At 42.8% G+C, this 25661-nt stretch overlaps 1 protein-coding gene across 1 annotated transcript in view; it reads right to left on the bottom strand.

Moving 5' to 3' along the window:
- Positions 1–25661, bottom strand: part of ABLIM1 (actin binding LIM protein 1) — a 186393-nt gene that overhangs the window by 43194 nt on the left and 117538 nt on the right. The window contains exons 7-9 of the mRNA XM_081228323.1: positions 12143–12230; positions 8242–8300; positions 5232–5315 (exon numbers count right to left, since the gene is read on the bottom strand). Coding sequence (XP_081084449.1) covers positions 5232–5315; positions 8242–8300; positions 12143–12230 — 231 coding nt within the window. The remainder of the gene's footprint in view (positions 1–5231; positions 5316–8241; positions 8301–12142; positions 12231–25661) is intronic.

Genomic DNA, 25661 nt, shown 5'->3' with positions numbered 1-25661 from the left:
TAAAGTGTTAATTTAAAAAAGCCAAGTCCTAATATTATATCATATGACAAAAAAAATCCATGTTAAGACCTAAATGCCAGTGTAATTTGAGAGAAGTATTTTAGAATAAGAAAGAAAAGAAACATGCTGAATTTTAAATGAACGTCTTGTTTATTAATAATGCACCCCTTTTCTTCTTCTAGCTGTATTTTCCCTCTAATGAATACATAACTTGCTGAAGGTCTCTGATGGCCTTCATCTTCAAAAGGCACAGAGCTGTCTTCCAACACAGCTGCTCATATCCACACAGTCAAATTCAAACTCATCTTAACCTCAAAAGCAACAACTTATGGACATGTTTTCCCTCTTTCAAATCCCACTGACAGTTTCTTCTTTATCATTAACTTAATTCTAGCGTCACCTCTTTGAACTGTAACAAAGTTACAGATGATCCATATTTCCACATGATCCTTAGGTCCAATTATTTAACCTACATTACTATGTTATCCTATTCAGATATCCAAGTTAACAACAGTGACTCATCACATTAAATCAAGAACCCAAATGGGCCAACAGCCTTTGTTTCTGGAATTCCCTATGACAGCTATGATGGATACCCTCTTGCCAATATTATAAATGAACATCATTTCAAATTTGTATCCCCAAAGGTATGCCCACTTCTGTTCTACAGAGAAAAGGCAACACGGATCTGTGGTGAAGCTGTTAAAGCAGATGCAATTTACTTACTCTCCTTTAATCACTTTTTCCTTGGGCCTTACAGAAAAAAACAACTTGAAAGCACAGCTGGAAAAGTTCAGTTCTTTCTTTTGATGCCATCTTTGGAGGAAAATAAAAAGGTAGAGGGAAGGGTGGAAAAAGCAAGGTAGATATAGGAAGGATTATAGACTGGCTGTGATCTTTCGATGTATTTTGCCAACAAGATTAGGCAAACCATTTAATCCTTATTTTGATAACAAGAGGCAAGGATCCTTCAGAAAGAACCTTGTAGCTGTATGTGGCTGCCCTCACTCAGTCGCTCATGAGGAAGGGGTCTAAATCTACATTCATTTCTCCAGCACACCTTCACATACTTACTTTTGATTTCAAAAAGGCTTTTTATTTTCCTCAAAGGAAAAAAATAAAACAAAGGGAGGTCTCACTTGACTAGTAGTTCATTTCAACAGTAAAGAGAAAAAAAATGGCATTTGATCACTAATAGCAGGTGCTTGAAAATGCAAGTCTTTTTGTTTTCTGCATGAAACTTTAAAGAAAACCCTCTAACTACCTTTCACTTGATATTTTCCCTTATGCCTTGACTTTGTCCACCTGTTCTACCCTGCAGAAGGCACAGTCACAGAATGAAAATTACATTGAAGAGACCTTTTTATGCTTCCACCCCAGCTCTCAACCTTCTTCAAACGTTCACCATTAAAAAACACTTACCAGAGCTTTGCCGGGAGATTAACTAGAGAAGTGACATTTTCCGATTATTTCCAATCACGGGCCACCATGCACACGTGGTCCCTTCTTAGAAGGGGAGAGCTGGAGAGCCCTCTGCTGCCCCTGCCCTCCCCACCCCCCCATTCAGCAGAAGCAGGGGTGCAACAACTACGTTCATCTAATCTGCATTCATCCAAAGCCATGCTCTAAGAAGGGAGAGAACTACAGGCAACTGGCACCCAGATCAGAGAGATCATACAAACACCTACGGGACAACTACCGATATAAGGTGATGGACACCTTATACGAAGTGCTGCTAAGGCTGACAGTACCTGCCTTGGGTTTTTGCTGAAGTTCACCAGACAAGGTGGTGATAACAGCTGCAGAAGAAGGAATACTTTTAAAAATCTGCATATACTGAACGTTCACTGCTAAGTCAAAAAAGGAACTCCTTTTGGTTCTGTTTTTGTTTTTGTTTGTTTTTTGTTTTATTTTTGGCTGTGCTGCATGGCTTGTGGGATCTTAGTTCCCCGACCAGGGACTGAACCCACACCCTAGGCAGTAAAAGCACAGAGCCCTAACCACTGGACCACCAGGGAATTCCCAGGAACTCCTTTTGGAAAAAGAAATTTGTGTTTGTGAGGAAGCAGCAGGGACTCACGGGCACACACCTCCTTCTCTAGAGCCAGGTGCACAATGGCCATCAGCCTTTACTATGGCCAGGAGTCCCCACTGTCTTTGCAGGATAAATCTTAACACCCATCCATTCTGATGAATTGTAAAGACACACCAAAAAGAATAAAATTTTCAAACAGAGTGAAAGCTGGGAACAAAGTGGTACGTATGGCAGCAACATTAATAAAACAATAACAGCATTATTTCCTTGTTCTAGACATACTTAGAGCCCCTCATTAGTTCCTTTGTAGAAATATACACATTGTATTTGTTGGGTATATTATGGGTTTGCAAGTGCATACGTTATAATATAGTGAATGTTAGTTTCAGAAGAAAAAACTCATGCCCATTTTGGATGGCAGCCATTCATACTTCAGCCTCCAAAGGCACAACACAGAAGCCCCTTTTTAGAATGTAAGCAAGTGATCCATTCCAGAATATTACAAACTTGGTCCTGGGAATATCGTGTGCTTTGTTTATAATGCATTACAACAGGAATTATAAATGCTCAGTATCAAGTTTTACCTATAGACAAAATTTGCTATTCCTATAAAACTCTTCCAAGTAAGCAAAACCAGAATATGTTTTTCTCAGGTAATTCTATTTTCACCATTTTCTTTACCTATAATTCAGCAAGAGGAAAGAAGGGGAGATTTCAGAATATAAATAATAAAATGACTTTCCTCCCCAATAAACCAAGGCTTATTTCAGGGGCATGGAATGCTGAATGTCCCTGCAAGGTGTACAGTTTACCTAACAACTAAAGCCGCTTGATATTATCTGGTGAAATGAGCTGCTGTGTAGGCCACAATATTTAAAAGATCAAAATATCTGGGTGGCTTGAGAACTGCTTTGGCGTTTTCAGGCTTCTCGAATGTTCTCGTGAGCTGTTCTTCAATGGTCAATGGGTGAAGACCTTGTCAAATACCCTGTTCTCTCTGCCAGGTCCCAAGCTGTTTATACCTTTCTGTGATGGGGCTACAGTTGACCTCATTGATATTTTAAGGCTGAATAATGGGAATCAGATGTCCCTTTTGAACAACAGGATAGGAAGAGAGAAGGCTTTTTCAAGACAGACCCCTGCCCCACCCTCTCCTCTCTCCCCACCACTTCTCAAGATGCTCCATGTCTCTTAAACTTAACGGTCTGGAGAAGACCAAAAATTCCCACAGTTGATGGTATTCTTCTTCAAGTTATGAAAATGAATCCCTTGGCGATAGCCTTAGGCTACCAACATAAAACACTATTTGAGTTATAAAGTATACTTTCAGGGAAAATCCTAAAAGCTGTTGAAAAAGCAACTTCTTGCCAAGTAGGTACTAATTCTGAGCACTCACTTGCAGTGGGGACCATCTTTGGCTCTTCCTCTGGATTCATGACACTATACGTTTGCTGTACGTGAAACCCTGCCACTGGAGCTAAAGCTTTAAGATAGATGAAGATTGTATGACACATACATGTTGGATGTAACCCAGCATCATGGGCCAACACAATGCACTCGAGGCCTGGAGTCTGCAGTTAAGTCTTGCTGTTTATGACCTGCATAGCCTTGGGCTGACTTCATTCTGTAGATGAAGAAATTTAGCAGGTTGATATCTAAAACGTTTCTTTCTACTCTGAAACTCTGTACTTCTAACTACTTTTCAAATCATTTAAAGAAAGAAGGTGAAGTTTTTTTGTTTTTGGGTTTTTTTTTTTTTTTGCGGTATGTGGGCCTCTCAGTGTTGTAGCCTCTCCTGTTGCGGAGCACAGGCTTCGGACGCGCAGGCTCAGCGGCCATGGCTCATGGGCCCAGCCGCTCCGCGGCATGCGGGATCCTCCCGGACCGGGGCACGAACCCGTGTCCCCTGCATCGGCAGGCGGACTCTCAACCACTGCACCACCAGGGAAGCCCAGAAGGTGATGTTTTAATAAAAGTAGATCCAAACCCAAACTCTCCTGGGCTGGCACAGAAAACAGGCACAGGCACAAAGCCTGGACTCAAGAGCTGCGTTGCAACCCTGAGTTGTCAAATGGGTTTCGTCTGGACAAAGATAGGATTGTGGAAAGTCACTCGTAATTTAACAGGCCAAGGTTTCAAAACTGATTCTAAGAGACCCTGAAAGAAGGTCAAGTGTGTGCAGGGAACATACGCCCCTGCCTTGCTGCTCATCTGGAGAGCAGGCTGAGTACCTTCCCTGTTCCTGTAGAATGCTCTGGGCAGGTGGCGCTGCCCTTAAACACCATCTCCTCCTTATACACTATCAAACTTCGCCAGTATTTCATGTTGTCCTCTTTTTGCCTTCCCAGGTTTCTCTCTCACTCTCCCTTTGTAGGAACATGAGTTATAGGCTCAGAGAGACCTGGGTTCCAATCCCAGCTCTTCCACTTACCGCTGGGATAACTCTGGGCAAGTTAGTTAACTATGATGGGTCTCAGTCTCTCCATCTGTAAGATGGGAATCAGGATAGCTACTTCACGGGGATTCTTAGGGAGAGCCAATGAAAGTGTATGTCAATCCCCCAGCCTCTTGCAGAGCTGGTGCCTGGTCTTATTTGTTTCCTTTCCCACTTCGCTACTCCTTCCTGGAGCCAAACCTCTCCCTCCCGAAGCACTGCATTTCCCCAGCTCCACTCTCCTGCTGTTCTCTTCACCAGGCCCACCCCTTTCTCATCATCTCTACATGTTCAAATCCCATTCAACCTCCGTAACTCAACTCAAAGACCACTTCTCCTAGGAAGTGCCCCTTGACCCCCTTCCCTCATCTGAACTTCCTTGATCTTTATGATCCATATCCTGTGAGACGTTTCTAGATCTTTTAATAATTATTTACCTGTCTTTTCTTCCTTACTATACCTGGGTACTTAGCAAATATTTGATCAATGAACAAATGTGTGAGCACAGGACCAAAAGGGTAGCTTCCAATGTGCTCGGTGTACTGAAGACAATGCTTTAGTCACTGCTCTAAATGAAAACATTGTCCAGAGAAGAAAACAGCTGGAATCAGAATGTGAGATGCACTCCGTGGGGTGAGAAAAAGCATCTGCCTCTGCAGGAGCCAGGAAGTTATATGGGGAAAGCAGCAAGGGGAGGAAAAGCGACAGAAGCCTGGGGCCCAGGACAGTGGCTCCCAGCCTCAGCCCAGATACAGCGCCAACCTGCAGAGACGGGGACCATCCTGTGCGTCGAATCAGACTTTTGGGATAAAAGAAATCAGATGGAGAACGACGGATGTTTCGTGGCTGCCATGAAACATGAAAAAGGGAAGAATGAAAAATGAAATAGCTTCAATTCAGAAACACTATCAAAAACAGAAGAAAACCTTCAGGAAAACTAATTTGATAAGTGACAAGTGACATCACTTCAGTGTTGTGTGTGTGTGTATGTGTGTGTGTGTGTGTGTGTGTGTGTTTGGGGTCCATGTTTAAAAGCGTGGTAACTGGTCTTTTTCTTTCTTTCTTTCTTTTTTTTTTTTGGCTGCGCCACGCAGCTTGCAGAATCCAGTTCTCCGACTAGGGATTGAAACTACACGCTTGGCAGTGAAAGCACGGAGTCCTAACAACTGGATCTCCAGGGAATTCCCTAACTGGTCCTCAAGTTACAGTATGTTTACCTATGTTCCAACCCACCTTCGTTCCTTTCCATTTATTCTGGCTTAAATATTCTGATATATGAAGAGCGAGAAGCCAATGAAGCCACTGAGAGATGTTCTTAAGAATCTGTTATTACAAAAGTCCCACAAATTCTTTAAGTACCAAGAACGTGGATTACTCGGTGGGGCTGCCAAAAGATTCTTAAAACATTTTCATTTTGCTATAGTAACCGCACTGATGTGACACCCAGCAAAAGGCCTGGAAATCCTGGCTCAAGACTGTCATCTGGAGACACACCCTTAAGAGAGCACAAGGTTTATTCCTTCTTCAAAAATCTAGCCTCTTTGAAATCCCACCAGCGTCAGCCGGTACCCCACTTGGGCCACAACAGAACCCCTTTCCTCGGAGGTGCATCATCCTCCTTCTTTCTGGGTGAGTGAGCTGAGGGCTGGACTGACCTCCCAAGTGGTAAATGTTGGCTTTAGGAGAAGAGCTTTGGAAGTCTCTGGAAAGTTTCACTGAAGGAAGAAAAAACAACAGGTCCTCTTGGCCAGAATGAGTGGAAGTATCTCACTAGTTGTTTTCATAATCTTATCCATAGAGTTCCATCAAGATGCGATCAAGAGTGTTGATTTTTTTTAAATCATTTTAGTAACACAATCTGCAAATTCAAGCAATCCTTATAGAGGAAAGACACATTCCATTCAGTCTGGCCACATTAGTATTCCTCTCTTCATCTCCCAAAACACTTCATCAGGGATGAAGTAAAAATGATTATTCAAGAAACTGAAGCAACACTGTAAAGACAGTGCCGACCACTAGCTACTTGGGTGGTTTTTGGGCAGCATCCACAAGCTATGCTGTGAATTTTAAATTCTTATGATAAAAGTGACAGTAAGTAGTATCTTTAATGTTCTAGTATTTTATAATGATAACCTGCTTTCAAAGCATCCATGGGTCCTCAAAAATCCCAGAGTCTGGTGACTGTTCCAGCGTGCACCTGACTGATTGATAGATGGGAGGGCTAGGTACACATGCTCAAGCTGAAACTCTATGTTGAAACAGGGACCAAATCATCCTGATATTGGTGGACAAATTCCTCTCCAGTTTGTCTGGTCTTTATTCAATTATTTTGAGAAAAAGTGATTTTTCCCCCTACACTTAAAGTCTGATTACATTAACTGAATTCTAAGACAATTGCTTTTACTCAGGGTCACAGACAAGGGACAAGTTATGCAAATGGCAAAATATCTCCATCTGATCTTACAGGTGCCAGCTGAAGCAGAAAAAAAAGTAAAGGAAATAAAGCTCCTGGGCAGACCTGGGCTTCACTGAGAATAAAGGAAAGATACTGGAAAATGAAAATAAGAGCTGTCATTCCCAGGGTGGCAGGCCAAAAAAAAAATGGGTCTCACTGATAATCATTTCTCTGAAGCCAAGTCACCCCTTCACAAGTGACACATTAGTGATCAGGCCACATCGATGCAGCAGCTATGCAGCTGCTGGGGATTACATACATTGTTCCTTATGTCTGCTAATGGCAGATCAAGAAGAAATGATACCACATTCTAGAGTCTTCTAGAGTCTGGCTTTCAAAACAAATTCAGGCCATTCTTTTCCGTGAGGCACCAGGTGGCCTAGTCAACCTCCAGTTTTTCCAAGGGTACCACTAAGGTAGCTAAACTGAGGGAGTGTAGACTGGGGTCCAGTCTGATTATTGCTCTGAAAAATACTTCACAGCCCAAGTGAAAAACTGGGGGCATCTGAGTAAGATACAGATTATGATCATGGCCTTGCAACTGTGTACATCTCTTTGCTTTTTAAACAGATAAAATATTGTCACCTGGAGGTGATCTGAGAATTGAGTAAGACCAGGGGAAGGCTTTAGAAGTGAGAGATTAAAAAAAAAAAAAGGAAAGAAAGATAAAAGAAGTGAGAGATAAAGAGAATCTATCCTCTTGCCCGAGTGGTCCATGTTCTAGGGAGTTACAAAAACATTTTGATGCTACCTAAGGTTTAAGTTATAAAAACAATCAAGAATACCCGTTTACATTGACACGTCTGGGCTCATCATGATTTTCCCCAAAGGTTTAATCGGACAAATCATCAGCTTTTGGAGATGGAGGCCACTCGGTGAATTTGGATTTGAGAGGCCAATCAAACATAGAAAGAGCTGAGCAATGGCCTCAGAGTTTGGGTTGGAGTGATATTATGGACAAAGTACAGAAAAAGCCCAGTGATGAGGTCACCATATGTTGGACCTAGAACTTGATGAAACATTTTTTCACATCTGTAAGGTTTGACTTTTCCGTTGAATGCTTTCCTAAGAACCTGACTTATGAGGCAAGGCTTATTTTGTCCAACACAAGCATTTGGAACAAAAACCACCATTGATGTAAGGTAGGAGGGAACCTCCTTTTTTGGCCAAATGGGCTTTCTACTTAGTCTGCTATAGAGGGAAAAAAAAAAGTTATAAAAAGGTACTTTCACCCAAACTCCAGTCCCCAAAATTAGTGACTACAAACACAGTGCCCAGCAAGTACACCTGGCATCATGGCACTATTGCCTTCCTTACCCGCAGTTTTTCCTCAGTCTTGGTGGATTGCTTACAGTCGGGATGCCAAACGGTAGAACCTGGAAAGACAATGCATGGTTAAGAATAAAGGAAATGGAAAGCAGCCAGAGTCCTATTAGATAGAACTTCTGAGAGTGGCCCTGTGCCCAAGTGAATCGTGACAGTTCAAACTCCAGGGGAGTTTTCCACATCTGACCTGAACTTGTTCTATAACAGTCATAATCCTAGACCACACAGACCACTAATTGGGCACAAGAGTGTCTTGATGAAAGAGACTGTTCTTGACTGGGTGGTGGTTTTTGTTTTTGTTTTTAAATTGTATCATTATCCGTTAAAAGTAATGCCTGTGTGCTTAGCAACAGCTGCATTTAATTTCAGAAATATAAGCCATAAGCCATGCTTATATAACATCAAAACAACCCAGCAACTCAGATGAGGGCAATAAAGTCAAACCAGATCGCCTATAACCAGAAGCAAAACTCACTGAATTTTTTGTTGATCCAACAGACACAGGAGATCAATCTAACTAGCAGAAAGATTGAAAGTTACATTACAAATCCACAAGTTTTTCTTTAACTTTTAACCTTTTAATTAACTGCAAAAAAGTCTTCACTTTTAAACTAATGAAGGCACGAATTCAGTGTCATTTTCTGTTCCTGGGTTAATGCCTCACTTTATAGGAGTGTAAAGCACTTTCTTAGATGGTACCAGTACCAAAGAACGAAGCAAAACACTTATATCCAATCAAAAGCTCTGTTCTTATAAGAATCAAATGTCTGCCTATATGATTTTTTTACGCCTAGATAGACAATCTATGTAATTTATGGCTAAGGCCTATATGTAAGTCTTATATGTTCATATAAGGGTATGTTCAAATGTGGGAATGGGCAGAAGAACTTGAAGAGGGACTTAAAAAGACCCAAGCGGGGCTTCCCTGGTGGCGCAGTGGTTGACAGTCCGCCAGCCGATGCAGGGGACACGGGTTCGTGCCCCGGTGCGGGAAGATCCCACATGCCGCGGAGCAGCTAGGCCCGTGAGCCATGGCCGCTGAGCCTGCGTGTCCGGAGCCTGTGCTCCGCAACGGGAGAGGCCACAACAGTGAGAGGCCCGCGTACCGCAAAAAAAAAAAAAAAAAAAAAAAGACCCAAGCGAATAAAGTTACTAAGTTGAAGACTCACAGACTTAGAGAACGAACTTATGGTCATGAGGGGGAAGGGAGGTGGGGGAGGGATTGTCTGGGAGTTTGGGGTTGACATGTCCACACTGCTAGATTTAAAATGGACAGCCAACGAGGACCTACTGTATAGCACAGGGAACTCTGCTCAATACTCTGTAACAACCTAATTGGGAAAAGAATTTGAAAAAGAATAGATACACGTATATGTATAACTGAATCACTTTGTTGTACACCTGAAACTAACACAACATTGTTAATCAACTACACTCCAACATAAAATAAAAAGTTAAAAAAATATGAAAAAGTTACTAAGTGGAAAGCAGTAAGTAAATGATATAAACTTAATAAGAATCTCAGTATGAATATTAGACTTTCTACATTTCATTGTTGAAATCTTTCTCTCTTCAAGCAGCAATCTGCGTGTACTTGAAAAGTATCAAATTAAAATAACTCTCGAATTCTTTTACACCACTGAACTAAAATACTATTAAATTAATGACAGGGAAAATGCATTTTATATCAGAATAATACTTTAATCCCTATTTAGCAGTAATTTCTATCTTGCTTAACCCAGGGCCAAAAAAAAAAAAAAAAAAATCGAACAAACCCAAACCAGGCAGACACATAGTCCATTCAGCACTAGCATTTACTCTGAGGCTGGCTACAAAGCACAGGAAAGCGTCTTAATATGGAGAGCCAAGGGCCGGGGGTCAGGGCTGGGTCCAGGAGCTGCGTGCACTGTGGAGGTTCTACTGAGTGGGCGTTCTGGCCCAGAATCCTGGGTGTGCACATGGTGTCACACTGTTCTCCAGAGGTCAGACACGTAGGGAATGTGAGCCAGAGAGAACGTCTCATGCTGGGGAAGATGAAACTGCTCATTCTTCAAGGATATGCCAAGAGGGCAGGCAAAGAACACAGAAGCCCAACTCCAGGAGAGATTTACAACAATCCCCAAATTCTGAACGTAGCCCAAACTAACAGAGTGGTTTATTTGTAGTACGAATGTGCTGCACTCATGCACAGCCTGAAATCACCCTCTCTATTCAGCGTCCAGAACCCTGTGAACGTGCAAAGCTGCACCCAGACAGAACCCCGAGTCTCGGTTCTCAGCAGACACAGGGGTGACATGCACTCTTGGGACTTTGCTTGTGAGTGCTGTAATGGACACACTTAGATCTAAAACAGAGCCTGGAGACCAACTGAAGAATAAATCTGCTCCATGCTGAAAATGTAAACTGACACCTGCCTACTGCTCTCATGGATTCACAGCCTGTCCTCAGGGGAAATGCATCATATAAAGCACACGTGAGACCACGGATTTGGTGCTTCTCACTTGCCCTTATTGGGCCCTTTAAAATTCAGTGAGATCTTTAATCAAAATTTTTCAGAGAGATCCTTCTAAAGCTAAGAGGATGTTTAGGTTGTCAATTTCTCATACAACTAGCATTTTTTTTTTTTTTGCGGTACGCGGGCCTCTCACTGTTGTGGCCTCTCCCATTGCGGAGCACAGGCTCTGGATGTGCAGGCTCAGCGGCCATGGCTCATGGGCCCAGCCGCTCCGTGGCATGTGGGATCTTCCCGGCCAGGGGCACGAACTCGTGTCCCCTGCATCGGCAGGCGGACTCTCAACCACTGCGCCACCAGGGAAGCCCACAGCTAGCATTTTTAAGGGGAGAGTAGCCAAAGCTTTGCTCTAATACTCAAGAATCATTTCCAGAGACTTTTCTTAGTTGCATAAAAACAAAAATTGAGAGCAAAGCAAACCATTCATTAAAACTACACATAGTGTTACATGCAGAGACAGATGAAGAAATGACATGTAAAGGCCGATGAGACCCAGTAATTAGCGAAACTGAATAAGCAACAGCTCTCGTGGTTCTTGCTAATTTTACTGATAAGCCCTTGTCTATTTAATGACTCTTTTTCCCACTAAAAATAGTAAAATGCTTGCACAGATCGTGCTGTTTGGAGGAGAATCCTCCCCTAAAGCTCTCTGAGAAGCTTCAGTATTTTAGAGGAGACAAAAGCTAATCAGAGCTGTACACTGGGAAAATTTCTCAAAATTATTTTCATTAAAAAAAAAATTGAATGGCCCTCTGGTCATGAGCCCTTCCTTGGCATCAGAAACTTCTCAATTTCTCTGTCAGGGACTTTGGGTGTGTTCTCTCACTCTCTGTCCCTCTCTCTTACACTATGACAGCTATGTCCTCTTAATGCGATGAAGTACATCTGTGATGCAATTCACCAAATATGAGGTTTTCTTCTTCCTGAAAGCCTGGATAAGAGCAGCCTGGGAGGCCCCCCCCAAATCCTTCCCCCAGGACAGTGAAGTGAGAAAAGACAAAGTAGCCATCCAATGTGTAACATTTCTAGAAATGCTTTCCCTCTTTTGGTCTTTTGTTTCCCAAGCATATTCCTGGGGGCTGGGTGGGAGGAGGGGGCGCTGATTTTCACCCTTGTCTAACCTCCACAGCCTGGAACATCAAGTCCAATTCATTCATCCAGAAGCAACACACTCCTCTGTTAACAGTCTCAGGGGCTCACTGCCAGGATGTCAATTGCTTGGCTGATTAATACTAACTGATGAGGTAACATTTGGCTACATTCATTCTGGATCCACATAGCCTTGCAGCTAAAGACATGCCTCCTTCTCTAAAAACAAACATAGCAAGGTTTTCTTTCCCCAGGTGGGTAGAACTTACTGGATTCTTGAGTCCACCTTACCTTGAAGATACATTTCCTCTCCTTCTGTGAACATCTGGTTGCATCTGCTGCATCGTGCACAGCTAGGGTGGTAATGTTTGTCACCTGCCTGCAAGAGAAGAGGTACGAAATATTTTAGTCTATGACTGGTCACTGCTCCCAGCCTCTTTTCTGGATGTGGGAATTTGGAGGAAAAGACAAGCAGCTAAGGCAGGAAAAATAATTGTCCAATTGACCAAACTTCCTATACCAACAGCCCTAGAAGCTGAAGCTGATCCCACTGGATCTGGGAGGGGTTCAAAGACCAGCTACTTGTGCCTGCCACGTGAGGTTGGCCCTGCCTCTTGGGGTTTCTGGCATCCAGTTGTCTCTCAGCTTGGGCTCTCCTGGACGGTTGCCAGTTATACAGCATGTGCCTGAGATGAGTCCACTCCACCTCCCAAACAAGCCCACCTCAAAAACATTAACATCCAAATTGATGTTGGAGGCCAGTGTTGGTTTGTACTAAAGCAATAAAAAGAAAGGATCCTATTTAGCAGGTTCTTGCTTTCCTAGCTAAACAGTCTGAAAATAATATAATCTACCCAGCTTACATCAAGATGAGAAAAACCATAGTAAAAGACATCCTATGCTGCTTTTTATCTCGGAAGGAGCCCCAACTCTCTTCTCTGCTGCTTATAACAATCTTTTGCCAAAGTCTCATTTTAATTGTTTTCTGAAGAAGGCATTTTACTGAGGTGGCTCTGCATTATTCCTGGGCATTTCACATTCTTAAATATGACAGATGCCACCACAGTGGGTGTTGATTTCCCCAAAGCAAAATGTCACTGGACACAGGGACAAATCTGTAGACAGGTGCCAAGTCCCTTTAGAGTCATGCTCCAAATGCATGCCCAACAAAGCAAAATCCTTTCGTCCACATCTTAGCAAAAAGTCTCACCACCCAAAAATTATCAGATGTACTCTGCAATTAAATCATTTCATCAATCGACCATAAAAACATTTCTTTTGCATTAACTGTGCACAAGGCACTGCTGAGAGTCCAGAGTTAGAAGTGACTTCACCCTGTGCCTGTGTGAAATCTCAACAGGAAATCAGAGGTCAGGTAGTGATTCCTTTCTCACACCCTCCTGCAGAAACTATGAAACCAGTTAGCTACTAGAGTGTGAGGTGGTGGTCAGCTACTCAAGATAACCCAGTGGGAAAAAAAAATGGAAGTTATTTACAAGTAGAAGCCAGGAATGAAACCTTTTCAGTGGTGCCTACCAGAAAATTCCAGAAGTGGAATTTTGCTCTTATCCACACAGCATTATTTATTTATTTTTTCGGCAGTGGGGGTGGGATGGGGGGGCATGTGAGGGGAGTATAGGAAATGTTCACACAAAGTAGCCCTTTCTCTTCGGCCATCTAGGGTCCAATGTGAGTGAAAGGAGGAAGAGAAAATATTACTCAGTTCTAAACTGTTGGGTCAGCTGGGATATCAATGCTGGGAGGTCCCAGGCATTTGGACAATCTCTGAATTCTCAAGGAAAATGTCGGGGACAGAATTAAGGCCCCTTGAAGGGAATCTGGTGTAGTCTGCAGTGAAAAGCACACGCCCTCAGTAAGCTAGAAATAGAAAGAAATTTCTTCAAGCTGATCAAGTGTATCTACCATATTTAGTGGTGCAGTATTAGAAGCATTCTAATTAAAGATAAGAACAAGGCAGAGACGTACACTTTCACCAGCGTTTTTCTTTAGTCCTAGCCTATGTGATAGATCAAGAAAAAGAAATCAGTATAAAGGTCACTAATGAAAGAGTTCAGTCAAGTAGCTAGATAAAAAAATTAATATATAAAAACCAATAGTTTTCCTATTCATTAGTAATACAAATTAAGTCCAGGTGATGGGAAAACAGGTCCCTATTTGTAATAGCAACAAATAAACCCTTCGATGAAAGATCTACATAAGGATCTTAACTGATGGGCATGAAAGAAATAGAGACACATGGTACTTGTGGATGGGAAAAGTAAATATAGTAAAGATGCCAAATAATCCAAAATGAACCTATTAATGCAATATATTCTCAGTCAAAATACACACAGGAGTTTCTTTTATAGAACTTGACAAGCTGATTTTAAAAGTTCACATGGAAGAAAAAAAATGCATAAAAATATAAAAACTGCTTTGGAAAAGAGAGTGGCAGTGAAAGGGGTTTTTCCTTTCCCGAATAAAAAGTTATTCTAAGGCTAAAATAATTAAAGTGTTCTAATATTGGTGCAGGGATAGAAAATAAATCAGTGGGACAGAAGAGAGGAACCAGGTGCACAGCCATACATACAACAAGAGAATTATGATAAAGGTGGTGCTTCAAATGAGTTGAAAGAAATGGGTTATTCAATTAACGGTGAGAACGATGAGTTTTACACTTAGAGAAAGTTAAATCTAGATTCCTAACTCACAACCTACACAAAAACAAATTCTAGAAAGGTACTAAGTTAAAAGTTGAAACAAAATCATAGAAATATTCGAAGAATATGTAGGAGACTGTTTTAACAAACTTGGGAAGGCTTTCCTAAGCAAGGCAAAGCCTAGAAACAATAAAGATAAATATTGACTGTGTACGTGTGCCTGCACACATACACACATGCACACACAATCTCTAGACATAAAACAAAGTTACAGACAGGGGTAAAATATCTGTCATGCATTTCAGAGAAAAGATTATTATCCAGAATTTATAAAGAGCATCTACAATGAAAAATAAATGGCAATATGGGCAAAAGGCAATTTCCAGAGGAAAGGTAGATCACCCCCCAAATAATCAGCTCAACCCCACCAGGAATCAGGGGAACACAATTTAGAAAAAGAGTGTCTTTCTTCAACAAATTGGCAAAGATAAGAAGAAGACTAATGTGAGGAAACAGGCATTCTCACACACTGTTGATGAGCAAAATTCTTTTTGGAAAGCACTATTTATTGAAATTTAATGTATATGTACATACTACTCCCTGATGAACAATTTCACTTGTAAAAGCCATTCTATAGAAATTCTCACACATGTGCCCAAAAGTGTATGTATTAAGGATATTCAGTTTTGAATTACTTATAACAGCAAAGAACAAGGAAACAGAAGCAACCTAAATAAGAAAGTAGTGAAATAAAATATTGACTCATGTAGCCATTAAAAGAAAGAAGCAAACGTATATGTATTTATATGGAAAGAGTTCAAACAAACACTACTAAGAGAAAAAAATCAAGTGGAAAAATAATGCCTGTGATACGGCCACATATAGTAGTGGTCAAAAGTGTGGAGATACTGGGGTAAGTCTGGCTGGATTCAAATCCAGTTTCAGCACTATGTGGTCCTGTAAAGGTGACAATCTCCCTAACCTTCACTTCCACAGCTGTAAAATGGGTAGAATAATAGCACTTAACTCATGGAGCTGATGAGAGGGCTAGTATATTGCCTGCCCTCACCCTCTGCCCCCCAACATCCAGCCCTATAAGTCAGGCACTATTACTATTATTTATACCAGAGAGGACACACACACACACACACACATATATATATATATATATATATATATATATATGTATATTGATTTTATGTGTGTGCCCTGCACGGAGAGAAGGTAGGGAGAATGCACACCAGTTAGTTTTCTGTGGTTCCTTGTGGGGCAAGAGGAAGGAGCAGGGTGGGAACCTAACAATTTCCTTTATATGTTTCTGTATTGTTTTGATCTTTTACAAGAATTCATTTTTATGTTACTGTGTAATAAAGAAATAAAAGACTAAGAGGAAAAAAGTCCATTGTCTCTTGGAGTCATAACACCCAACGTGATCTTGGGCAAATCACAAACTCTTGGAAACTCTACTGCAAAGCAGAGATGATGAAGTTGATGGTGACCATAACAGTAAAAGTGAACATTCTTATGATTATTCTGTGTCAGTCACTGTTCTACATACTTCATAAACATTCAGTCATTTGTTTCCCAATAACCTCCTAAGGTTATTATTCCCTACTTTATAGATGAGGAAGCTGAGGCTTGCAGAGATTTAGTAAACTTGTTCCTGGTCACACAGCTAGAAAGTGGTAGGGCCAGGCTGCAAACCCAGGTAGTCTGGCTCTGGAGCACATGTTCCTAACTAGCACCATAACTAATAACCATACAGTACCCCCACTGCTGTATCTACCTCACAGTGACACTAGGGTGAATGATCAAATGACATTTTGAAAATGTTATGATGTACTGCATACAATAATAATAGGAATAACAACATAATAATCCTTTGCACAGAGATGGTTCTAGGGCCATCCACAGAAAGGCTTGTTAGTGCGGTCTGGGATGCTGACAAAAGGCTCTCTGGATGCTGCCGCCCTTTCCCAAGGACAGGCAAAGGAGAGTCACTGTGTTACATGAGCTGTCATACAAGATGGACGGAAGATTTGTCAAGCGCTCCTGTGGCAGGGGTCTGCTCTGTAAATCGTGAGCAAAACCACAGCTGAGAAACACCGCCAGCATAACGCCAGGGGCATCGGTCTTGACCCGTGCACTTGCTTCATCCCACGATGCTGAGCACGTCAAGAGATACAGTGAGCCAGAATCAAAGGGCAGTTGCACAGCCGTTTAAAAGTCTTTCTGTTTGTGCAGCAGTGCAGACCTGGGGGGCGGGGGGCACAGGGTCATGTGCTCAGGATAGGGGAGCCCCTCCTTTGCATGTATGAGCCACCCCGTCTGTTTCACTTCTTCTTAACACAGGCACCCATGATGGTTCACAGACAAGCCCTGTGCACAGGGCCAGGAAAGGTATCAGAGCTGAACACAGACGGGGCTATATGCAAACTAACCCAAAAAACTGGATGTAGCTGAATCCAAAGCATTTAAATTAGAGTCATTTTTAGAAGAAGGAAAAGTATTTCAGATCATAAGCAAAATGAGACTAAACAGCATCCATCTACGAACAGATGAGGAACACACGATTCACTGTGGAGAGGAGGCTACTGATTGCAAACTTTTTTTTTTTTAAGATTTAATTTTATTTATTTTTGGCTGCTTTGGGTCTTCGTTGCTGCACGCGGGCTTTCTCTAGTTGCGGTGAGCAGGGGGCTGGCTACTCTTTGTTGCGGTGCACACGCTTCTCATTGTGGTGGCTTCTCTTTGTTGCAGAGCATGGGCTCTAGGCGCGAGGCCAACTAACTTCAGTAGTTGTGGCTCGTGGGCTCTAGAGCGCAGGCTCAGTAGTTGTGGTGCATGGGTTTAGTTGCTCCGCGCAGCATGTGGGATCTTCCCGGACCAGGGATCGAACCCTTGTCCCCTGCATTGGCAGGCGGATTCTTATCTTCTGCGCCACCAGGGAAGTCCCCTGATTGCAAACTTTTGAAGCACTGTGGGCTCTGCTGTGACAGGTGACTTCATAAGCAGTGGTTACCGGGTACCTGTCCCCAGGGCCACACCCTGGAACACCAGCTGTGCCTCAGCCCGAGAGGCCAGATGTACCTCTGGGGCTCACTACAGCCCTGTCATCACCATTTTCCGTCCATCTTTGTACCCTGCTATTTAGAAAATTACAACCTTACTTATTTTCACATATTCAAAATGCACACGTTAAAAAGTCCACATTCTGGCTGGCATTAAACTCTATGGACCATAAACGACTTGTTTATTTAGTTGAGTTTTATAAAAGCACCTGCATACACATTCAAAGTGCTAAAAATCACTTGCCTTTAATGGTGCTGATTAAGTCACACTTCTGTGGTTATTATTCCTATTTAGTTCATCTCTAACTTGAAGTATAAACTTTATCATACAGGCGAGAATACCATCTGGGGAAATACCACCTGCTATAAAGCAGGAGAAAGGAGCCCTGAATTCCTTGTGGACACGGGGTGCAGGGAAAGGGTTACAAGATTCAGAATCAGGAGACTGGGGTATTATTTCTTTAATTCTTACTCATGGGACCTCAATTATATCACTACTTACCCTCTCCAAGGCCCAGGACCCTCCTCTGTAAAAAGTGAAGGGCTGGACTAGACAATTTCAAGTCCCATCCGGCTGTAAAATTCTATGATTCTGTGTCAAATCCTGTCCCTCTACAAGCTCACATGGCAGTGTTAACAGAAAAGTAATCTAGGTAGAGAAAGGACATTCTTGATGGCAGGGAATGGAATTTAACCAAAGACTCCATAGTGTCTGACAGCCAGGAGGAGTTCTGACGCCCTAAGCCCTGTGCCAGTGTAACAGGCCACTGGGAGTAGAAAACAGAACTGTAATTATAGACCCCGTCCTTGGACAGATAATCTGCTTAACTCCGGAATGGCTAACTGCCCTTTTCAGTTTCTCTTTACCCCTTTTCTCTTGGAGTGCCTTACTCCTGATACTGCCCAGGAGATATGAAACATGGCCCTTGAGGTCAGCCTTCGGCAATTTATAGCTTATGCCAAGCCTCCTTCCAAAAAGGACTTCCAGATGCTTATCAGAGAAGGCTGTGACCTGAAAACAATGGAACAAAAACCTCAGAGGAAAAAAAAAATCAAAAGGCTCCACACTCAGGCAAACATGTTTGTTGGGATCCGAGCTTCTCAGTCGGTGAGGACAAAAGGGAAAATGGGCCACGAAAGTCTCACTGTGTGAAAAAAATGGTCACATACAATTGTCACTAGAGAGGCGAGGTTTCCTGATTCTAAATTAGTAACAGTCGCAGCAGGCTGAGGTTCGGTAGGGTCTTGCTCTGTTCCAGGCATGGTACCGAGGGCTCTGAGTGACAGCTCTCGGACAGCCTTGTGAGGTAGGTGCTATTTTACAATTGTGTTCTGCAAGCAAAAAAATGAAAGCTCAAAGTGAACAATTTCTCCAAAGCTCCCAAGGCTTCCAAAAAGCAGAGCTGGGCTGTGAGTCCAGGCCGCCTGACTCCAGGCCTCCGCTTGCGTAAACTGCCTCCAAAAAGCACCAGAGGAATTCGCATAGGGGGACCTCAGTTCTGGAGCAGCAAAACAACTTCCACACTAATTTCGATGATGGCTGGAAACATCCAAGTCGTTGTTTCTTACACAGACCCTTGAGAAAAACTGAGGGTGTAGCACTGAAAGGTCGTTGAATGAAATCATTCTCACTGGGGAAGTTAAACTATCAAGGTCTAGGTTTGCAGTCTCACTTTAAAAATCTAACTTGATTCAGAGATGGTGCTCAGAACACCCAAAGGAATAAACAAGTTGCATTTCTGTCCCTGAGACTCTCGCCAACATGGGTCTGGTTGATGGTGCTTTCAGACTAAGGACATGCAAACGCTTGGAGGTTAGTGTGTTGGCCTAGGTCAGGGGTTTTCTAACTTTTCTGCACATAAGCAACACCCAAGAGCCTTTTAAAAATGGGTTCAATGGCCCTGGGGTGGGGCCCCGAAATAAGCTGCTTTTGTTTTATTTTGTAAGCACTGACCTAAGTCCAGGCAGATCATTGTGAACTGGGGAAACCTGACAGTAGATGAGGAAGCCAAAGGGAGGAACAAGGATGTTGCTTCCGTGGCAGGTGCATGGGTGGCGAGGGAGAGGCAGAATCACGCTAGTTCCCATTTTGCTCCTGTAGAAATGCGGTGTGAGGGCCGACTCAGCCTTTTCTGCATTTGTTGTTTTTTTCCCTTGGAGTGGGAGATGTTTCCAGTGTGACTGGACCAGCTTGATCCTGAAGCTACCACTCCCCTGTTCTGGGAGGTTTTTTTTTTTCCTGACGCAGCATCCTGTTTAGGCAGGATGGTGAGGGTGTGCCTTGGCCCAAAGTGTGGATCCTGGGCAAAGGTGAATAAATCAGTCTGCCCAGGCAGCCTGCACAAAGCCCACAGCACTCCCCACAAGTCTGTGCACAGCCAGTCTGCACAGAGAAGAGCATCCTGCAGCCCTGCCACTTCACCGACTCTATAGCCCCAACCGCAGCCCCTGCTCCAAACACCAGGGGGAGGGGCGGCGGCTGGTCTTCCCCAGAGAAGATGCACAGAACGGTGCAGAGAGAAATACGCAATGGCATTCCAGCGCTCTGGTTCCCTCTGACCAGCTCAAAATATAAAAGAATAAAAAAGGCTGCAACATCCCGGTGTAACTGCATACTGGCTTTTGGCAGATGGTTACTGCTATTGCATCTCCTTCCAAGGAGTGAAAGGCAAAAAATTTTTAAGCAGTCTTTGCAGTTTAACGGTGCTAGGTAAACATTATCTGTAGATGTGTGCACTCCTGAAAGACCTAACTGGTCTCTTTAAAGTGATCAATAGAGTCAGTATAATCTTTACCAAAATCCCAGTCAGATTATTTGTACATTGACAAGCCAATCCTAAAATTTATATGGCAGTAGGAGAGTGGTATAGCTACTTTGGAAACCTCTTTAGCAGTTTCTCAAAAAGTTGAACATAAATATACCATGCAACCCAGCACTTCCACTCCTAGGTTTCGAACTAAAAGAAATGGTAACTTATGTCCACACAAAGACTTAGACGCAAAAGTTCACAGCAGTGTTCTCCAAAAATAGCCCCAAACTGGAAATAATCCAAATGACTCTCAGCTAGTGAACAGATAAACAAAATGTGGAGCATTCAAATAATGCAATACTGCAAAGTTACTGCTTTTAAATAAAAGGAACAAACTGCTGATACATACAACATAGATGACCCTCAACAACACGATGTTAAGAAGCCAGACACGAAAGACTACATATTGATTCCATTTCTATGAAATTTCTAGAAAAGGCAAAAGGAAAGAGATACAAAGTAGATTGGTGGTTGCTGGAAATGGGGATGGGAATAAGATTGGGAGCAGCGTTGACTACAAAGTCAAAATGAGGTGATGGAAAAGCTGTAAAACTGCACTGTGGTGACGGCTGCACAGCTGTTTAAATGTAATAAAAATAAACTGTATTTTATGGTACATAAACTATTCTTTAATAAAGAGACAGGACAATTAAAAGAAAGAAAACAGTAGTGAGTGGGGGAAAGACCTGACCGGAAGACAAGAGCAACTTTCCTGTGCACTGTTCACAAGGACACATCAGGGTGTGCATGCATTCATTCCTTTTGCGGGGGGGGTCCAGATTCCTTTGGAAAGCTGTTGAAAAATAAAGACTTTTTTTTTTGCAGAACAAAATATATCTGCATATAAAGAAAGCTAGATATATGTGTGCAATATTGTACTGTTAGCAGTTGTCTAAAGACTTGAACATTTTCAGGCTTCCCTGGTGGCGCAGTGGTTGAGAGTCCGCCTGCGATGCAGGGGACACGGGTTCGTGCCCCGGTCCGGGAAGATCCCACACGCCGTGGAGCGGCTGGGCCCGTGAGCCATGGCCACTGAGCCTGCGCGTCCGGAGCCTGTGCTCCACAAGGGGAGAGGCCACAACAGTGAGAGGCCCACGTAGACTCGAACATTTTCAAAGGGATTAGAAAACAATTGCCTAATTTGCTAATCTAATCAGTATTTCTCTTTCTTCAGAGGAATCACTATTCTCTTGTACAACAAGAGAAATGGAGCTGCAGAGAGATTAAGTAACTTGCTGGGGACCACATGAGACACTGAAACGAAAACCTGGGCTACGCCATTAACCTCAGTGTCGCTACTTGGAATCTCTCAGGCTGGTTTTTTGGCTGTGTGCTTTCATGCACAATATTTAACTGGAGTTTTCTCTGAACTTTTGAAGCAGGTGACATCATCCTTCATGTTTTATGGTGATCAAACCGAGGCTCAGAGGCCAAATGACTTGCTGCACCAAAACCAAGTTCACACAGCTAAGTGTCAGAACTAGGAAACATCCCAGGTCTTCGGACACAAGTTCGATTCTCTTGTACTGATATCACCACATCATGGCTACAATACTTCTCTTGTTTCAGAAATCTTAGGCAACTAGAAAAATAAATAGAAATATCCTGTATGATATAAAAAGATGGTCAAAATGATTGAGACGTTTTGTTAACATGTATTTTGAATAGTTTGCCAAATTTCAAGGCAGAGCAAATAACTACACTGAAGGCAAAACATAAATCTGAAATACATGGATATCTACATTTGCAACTAACCTCTCCTCTCCTGTGCTCCCACAGCTCTGGGCTTGGGCTGTCGCACACATTTAACTTTGCCTCTAACGTTACTGAAATGGAGAAGGACGATATGGTCCTTGCCCTCTCCCCCATGTCCTCAGCCTGCCTTTCGTCTGTGGAAAAACTTTAGCCAAAGAATAAGTTTAATCAGAGAAGTGAGAAAACGCAGAAACAAAGGAAAACAGTCAAAGGAGACCAAATAATAATAGTTTAGTCATTAAACACAGTCGAGGACCTTTAGGTCCTCCTTAAGGGCTATAGACAATATTCTGAGCTGTATCCTGCGAGCTGTCTTATAGATACTGAAACCCCCGCCAGGTGGAAGAAGTGAACTACACGATGACCAGGCTGCAGCCATGGCATAAGCTGCCACAATTCCGAGAATTGGCCTCAAAGAAACGGAAACAAACGGAACCTGAAACTGAAGATTAACTGTACCTGAAACAATCAAGATGATGCTGGTTCACCACCGATGCCCAATTTCAAGATGACTGTCAGAGCTTGACAGAGAGTTGGCCTTTGGACAGGCGTCCACCCTCCCCGGTTGCCAGCATCCAAAATAAAACAAACTGTTCTTTCCACCAACCTGGCCTCTTTATTGGCTTTTGAGAGGCGAGCAGCCGGACCCCACTTTCAGTTACATTATGGCTGGGCTGGCTGCCCCATCCCACTGCCCAACATGGAGTAGAAAGAGACGGGCTTTGGAATCAAGAGAACCCAGGGTCTGCATTCTGACCTTGCAAATGGTGTGGCCTTGGGCACTTTTCTGGACTTATTTCTTCAACTGTAAAAACTGGCACAAGAAAACCTGCCACATAGGATTGTTATGAAAATTAAATAACCAAAGGCAAGTTCAGTTCACACCAAAGTAAGTATCTGGTACCAGTAAGTGCAGGTGAGCTTGCTCCGTCTTGTTCACGTTAGACTATACATCCCTTTATTATTATTATTATTATTTTTGCGGTATGCGGGCCTCTCACTGTTGTGGTCCCTTCTGTTGCGAAGCACAGGCTCCGGACACGCAGGCTCAGCAGCCATGGCTCATGGGCCCAGCCGCTCTGTGGCATGTGGGATCTTCCCGGACAGGGGCACGAACCTGTGTCCCCTGCATCGGCAGACGGACTCTCAACCACTGCGCCACCAGGGAAGCCCAAAACATCCCTTTAAAGACGTGGGCCACACATGTGTCATCATAGCTCTAGGATCTCTCTTGCTTTCCATAGAGCAAGTTCTCTAGAAATGTCGGGTAAATTAATAGGCCAACAGAAGCGCTTATCCCCAAATCTCTAGATGCTGAGCAACCATCTCCTGCACAATTATGGCCAAAAGAGAACTAAAGGATGAACTTCTGAGCCCCAGCTGTCATTTCAGTATTTACCTGTTTCCAGATACTACACTAAGCACCTTAGAAACCATATTCCATCTGACTCTCCCTACAACCCTGTGATGGGGGTATTATGTCCATTTAACAGATGAGGAAATTAAAGCTTAGGGACATCAAGAAATCACCCAAGTTTACTCAGTTAGCAAGGAATGGAACTGTGGTCTAAACCCCAGTCTGTCCAACTCCAGACTGTACTCAGAAGCACCAGGTCCTCCAGTCTCCCTCCAGCTCCATTCATGAGGGGAGACCCTTGCTGGGATCTGCCCTAAAAAGGCATATTTCCTATGACTTTACAGTATCATCTTTCAACTTCCTTTTTTTTTAAAGAATACAAATAGGGCTACCCTGGTGGCGCAGTGGTTGAGAGTCCACATGCCGATGCAGGGGACACGGGTTCGTGCCCCGGTCTGGGAAGATCCCACATGCTGTGGAGCGGCTGGGCCCGTGAGCCATGGCCACTGGGGCTGTGTGTTCGGAGCCTGTGCTCCGCAACGGGAGAGGCCACAACAGTGAGAGGCCCGCGTACCGCAAAAAAAAAAAAAAGAATACAAATAAAGGTTTATTGTACCAAATTAAGGTCTTCATATTTTACAGTTTGCTAAGGCTCAAAGAAGACTAGATGATTTTTTAAGACCTTAACAAAAATTTTACTTTCACGATCCCTCCCACCCCCAACTATTCAAACGGTGTGATCGATCAAATGTTATAAAACAGAACAAAAAACCAAAACCACTAAAAATAACACCAAGTCCTTTAAAAACAACTCTCCCAAATGTTATTTCTTGACATAGGTGGTCTTCGTGGTATGGGACAATGTGATCCTAAATCCTTGTAAAGCAACCCTGGCAGCTCCAGCCTGCCAGTCATTTTCAAATCCAGTTAAGTCATGTCATGTCTCACAGGTATTAAATGTACTTCCTTGAAACCAGGAATTGATTAAGTAGCATGGATAACATCTCATTAGTCTCTTCCAAAAGTTATTAAGGAATACAACATAGTGTAGAGGGTAACCAGGGACCCAAGGATTTGGGGTTGAATTTCCTTGGGTGTTAGCTAGACTTGGTATTCCCTGACCAAGGTAATTGTTGTTACAGTCTGTTCTACAATTTGGCTTTCTTTCTTTGTCACAAAAAATGCCATGCATTTTACATATTATATCACAATGTCCTCCCTTACCAGGTAGGCAGGAAGTCCTGAATGCACTTTTTTTTTTTTCCTTTCTTTGGAGTAGGAAAGAGGTACACCTTAATTTTTTTTTTATTTCTTTTTTCTTTTTTTTTGCGGTACGCAGGGCTCTCACTGTTGTGGCCTCTCCCGTTGCGGAGCACAGGCTCCGGACACGCAGGCTCAGCGGCCATGGCTCATGGGCCCAGCTGCTCCGCGGCATGTGGGATCTTCCCGGACCGGGGCACGAACCCGTGTCCCCTGCATCGGCAGGCGGACTCTCAACCACTGCGCCACCAGGGAAGCCCAATTTTTTTTCTTTTAAGTAAACTTCTTTACTGAAGTAGAACATACACTGGAAAAAATGCACAAATTATAAATTTCTAGTTCAGTGAATTGTCATAAATGCAACAGAACTTGTAACTAGCACCCAAACCGAGTAAGAGAACATTATCTGTACCCAGAAGCCCTTTCATGTCTTCTTCCAGTCACTGACTGCTAATCACTATGCTGACTTCTAACTTTTACCTGTCTTTGAAGTTTACATAATAGGGAGCAGATATGTCTGGCCTCTCTTACTCAACACCATGAGAATTATTCATGATCCTGTGTGTACTGGTACTTCACCATGTCTCATGATTCTATAGTATTCCTTTGTGTAATTATACTACATCTTATTTATCCATTCCACTCCTGATGGACATTTTGGTAGTTTTTAAATGTTGACTGTTTTGAACTGTGTTGCTGTGAAATTTCCTGCCCATGTCTTTTGGTGAATTATATACACATTTCAGTGGTACATATACATAAAAGTAGACAATATACGTCAAGTTCACTGCATACGTTTATGTTCAGACTGAGTGCTGCCAAACATTTATCCAAAGTGGTTTTTGCCTCTTATTACAATTTTAATCCGAGAGGAATTTGAAGGAATTAAATAAGAAG

The sequence above is a fragment of the Mesoplodon bidens genome, assembly GCF_964165515.1.
Source record: "Mesoplodon bidens genome assembly, chromosome: 1".
Lineage (NCBI taxonomy): Eukaryota > Metazoa > Chordata > Mammalia > Artiodactyla > Ziphiidae > Mesoplodon > Mesoplodon bidens.
This window is presented reverse-complemented; position numbering and strand designations above follow the sequence as displayed.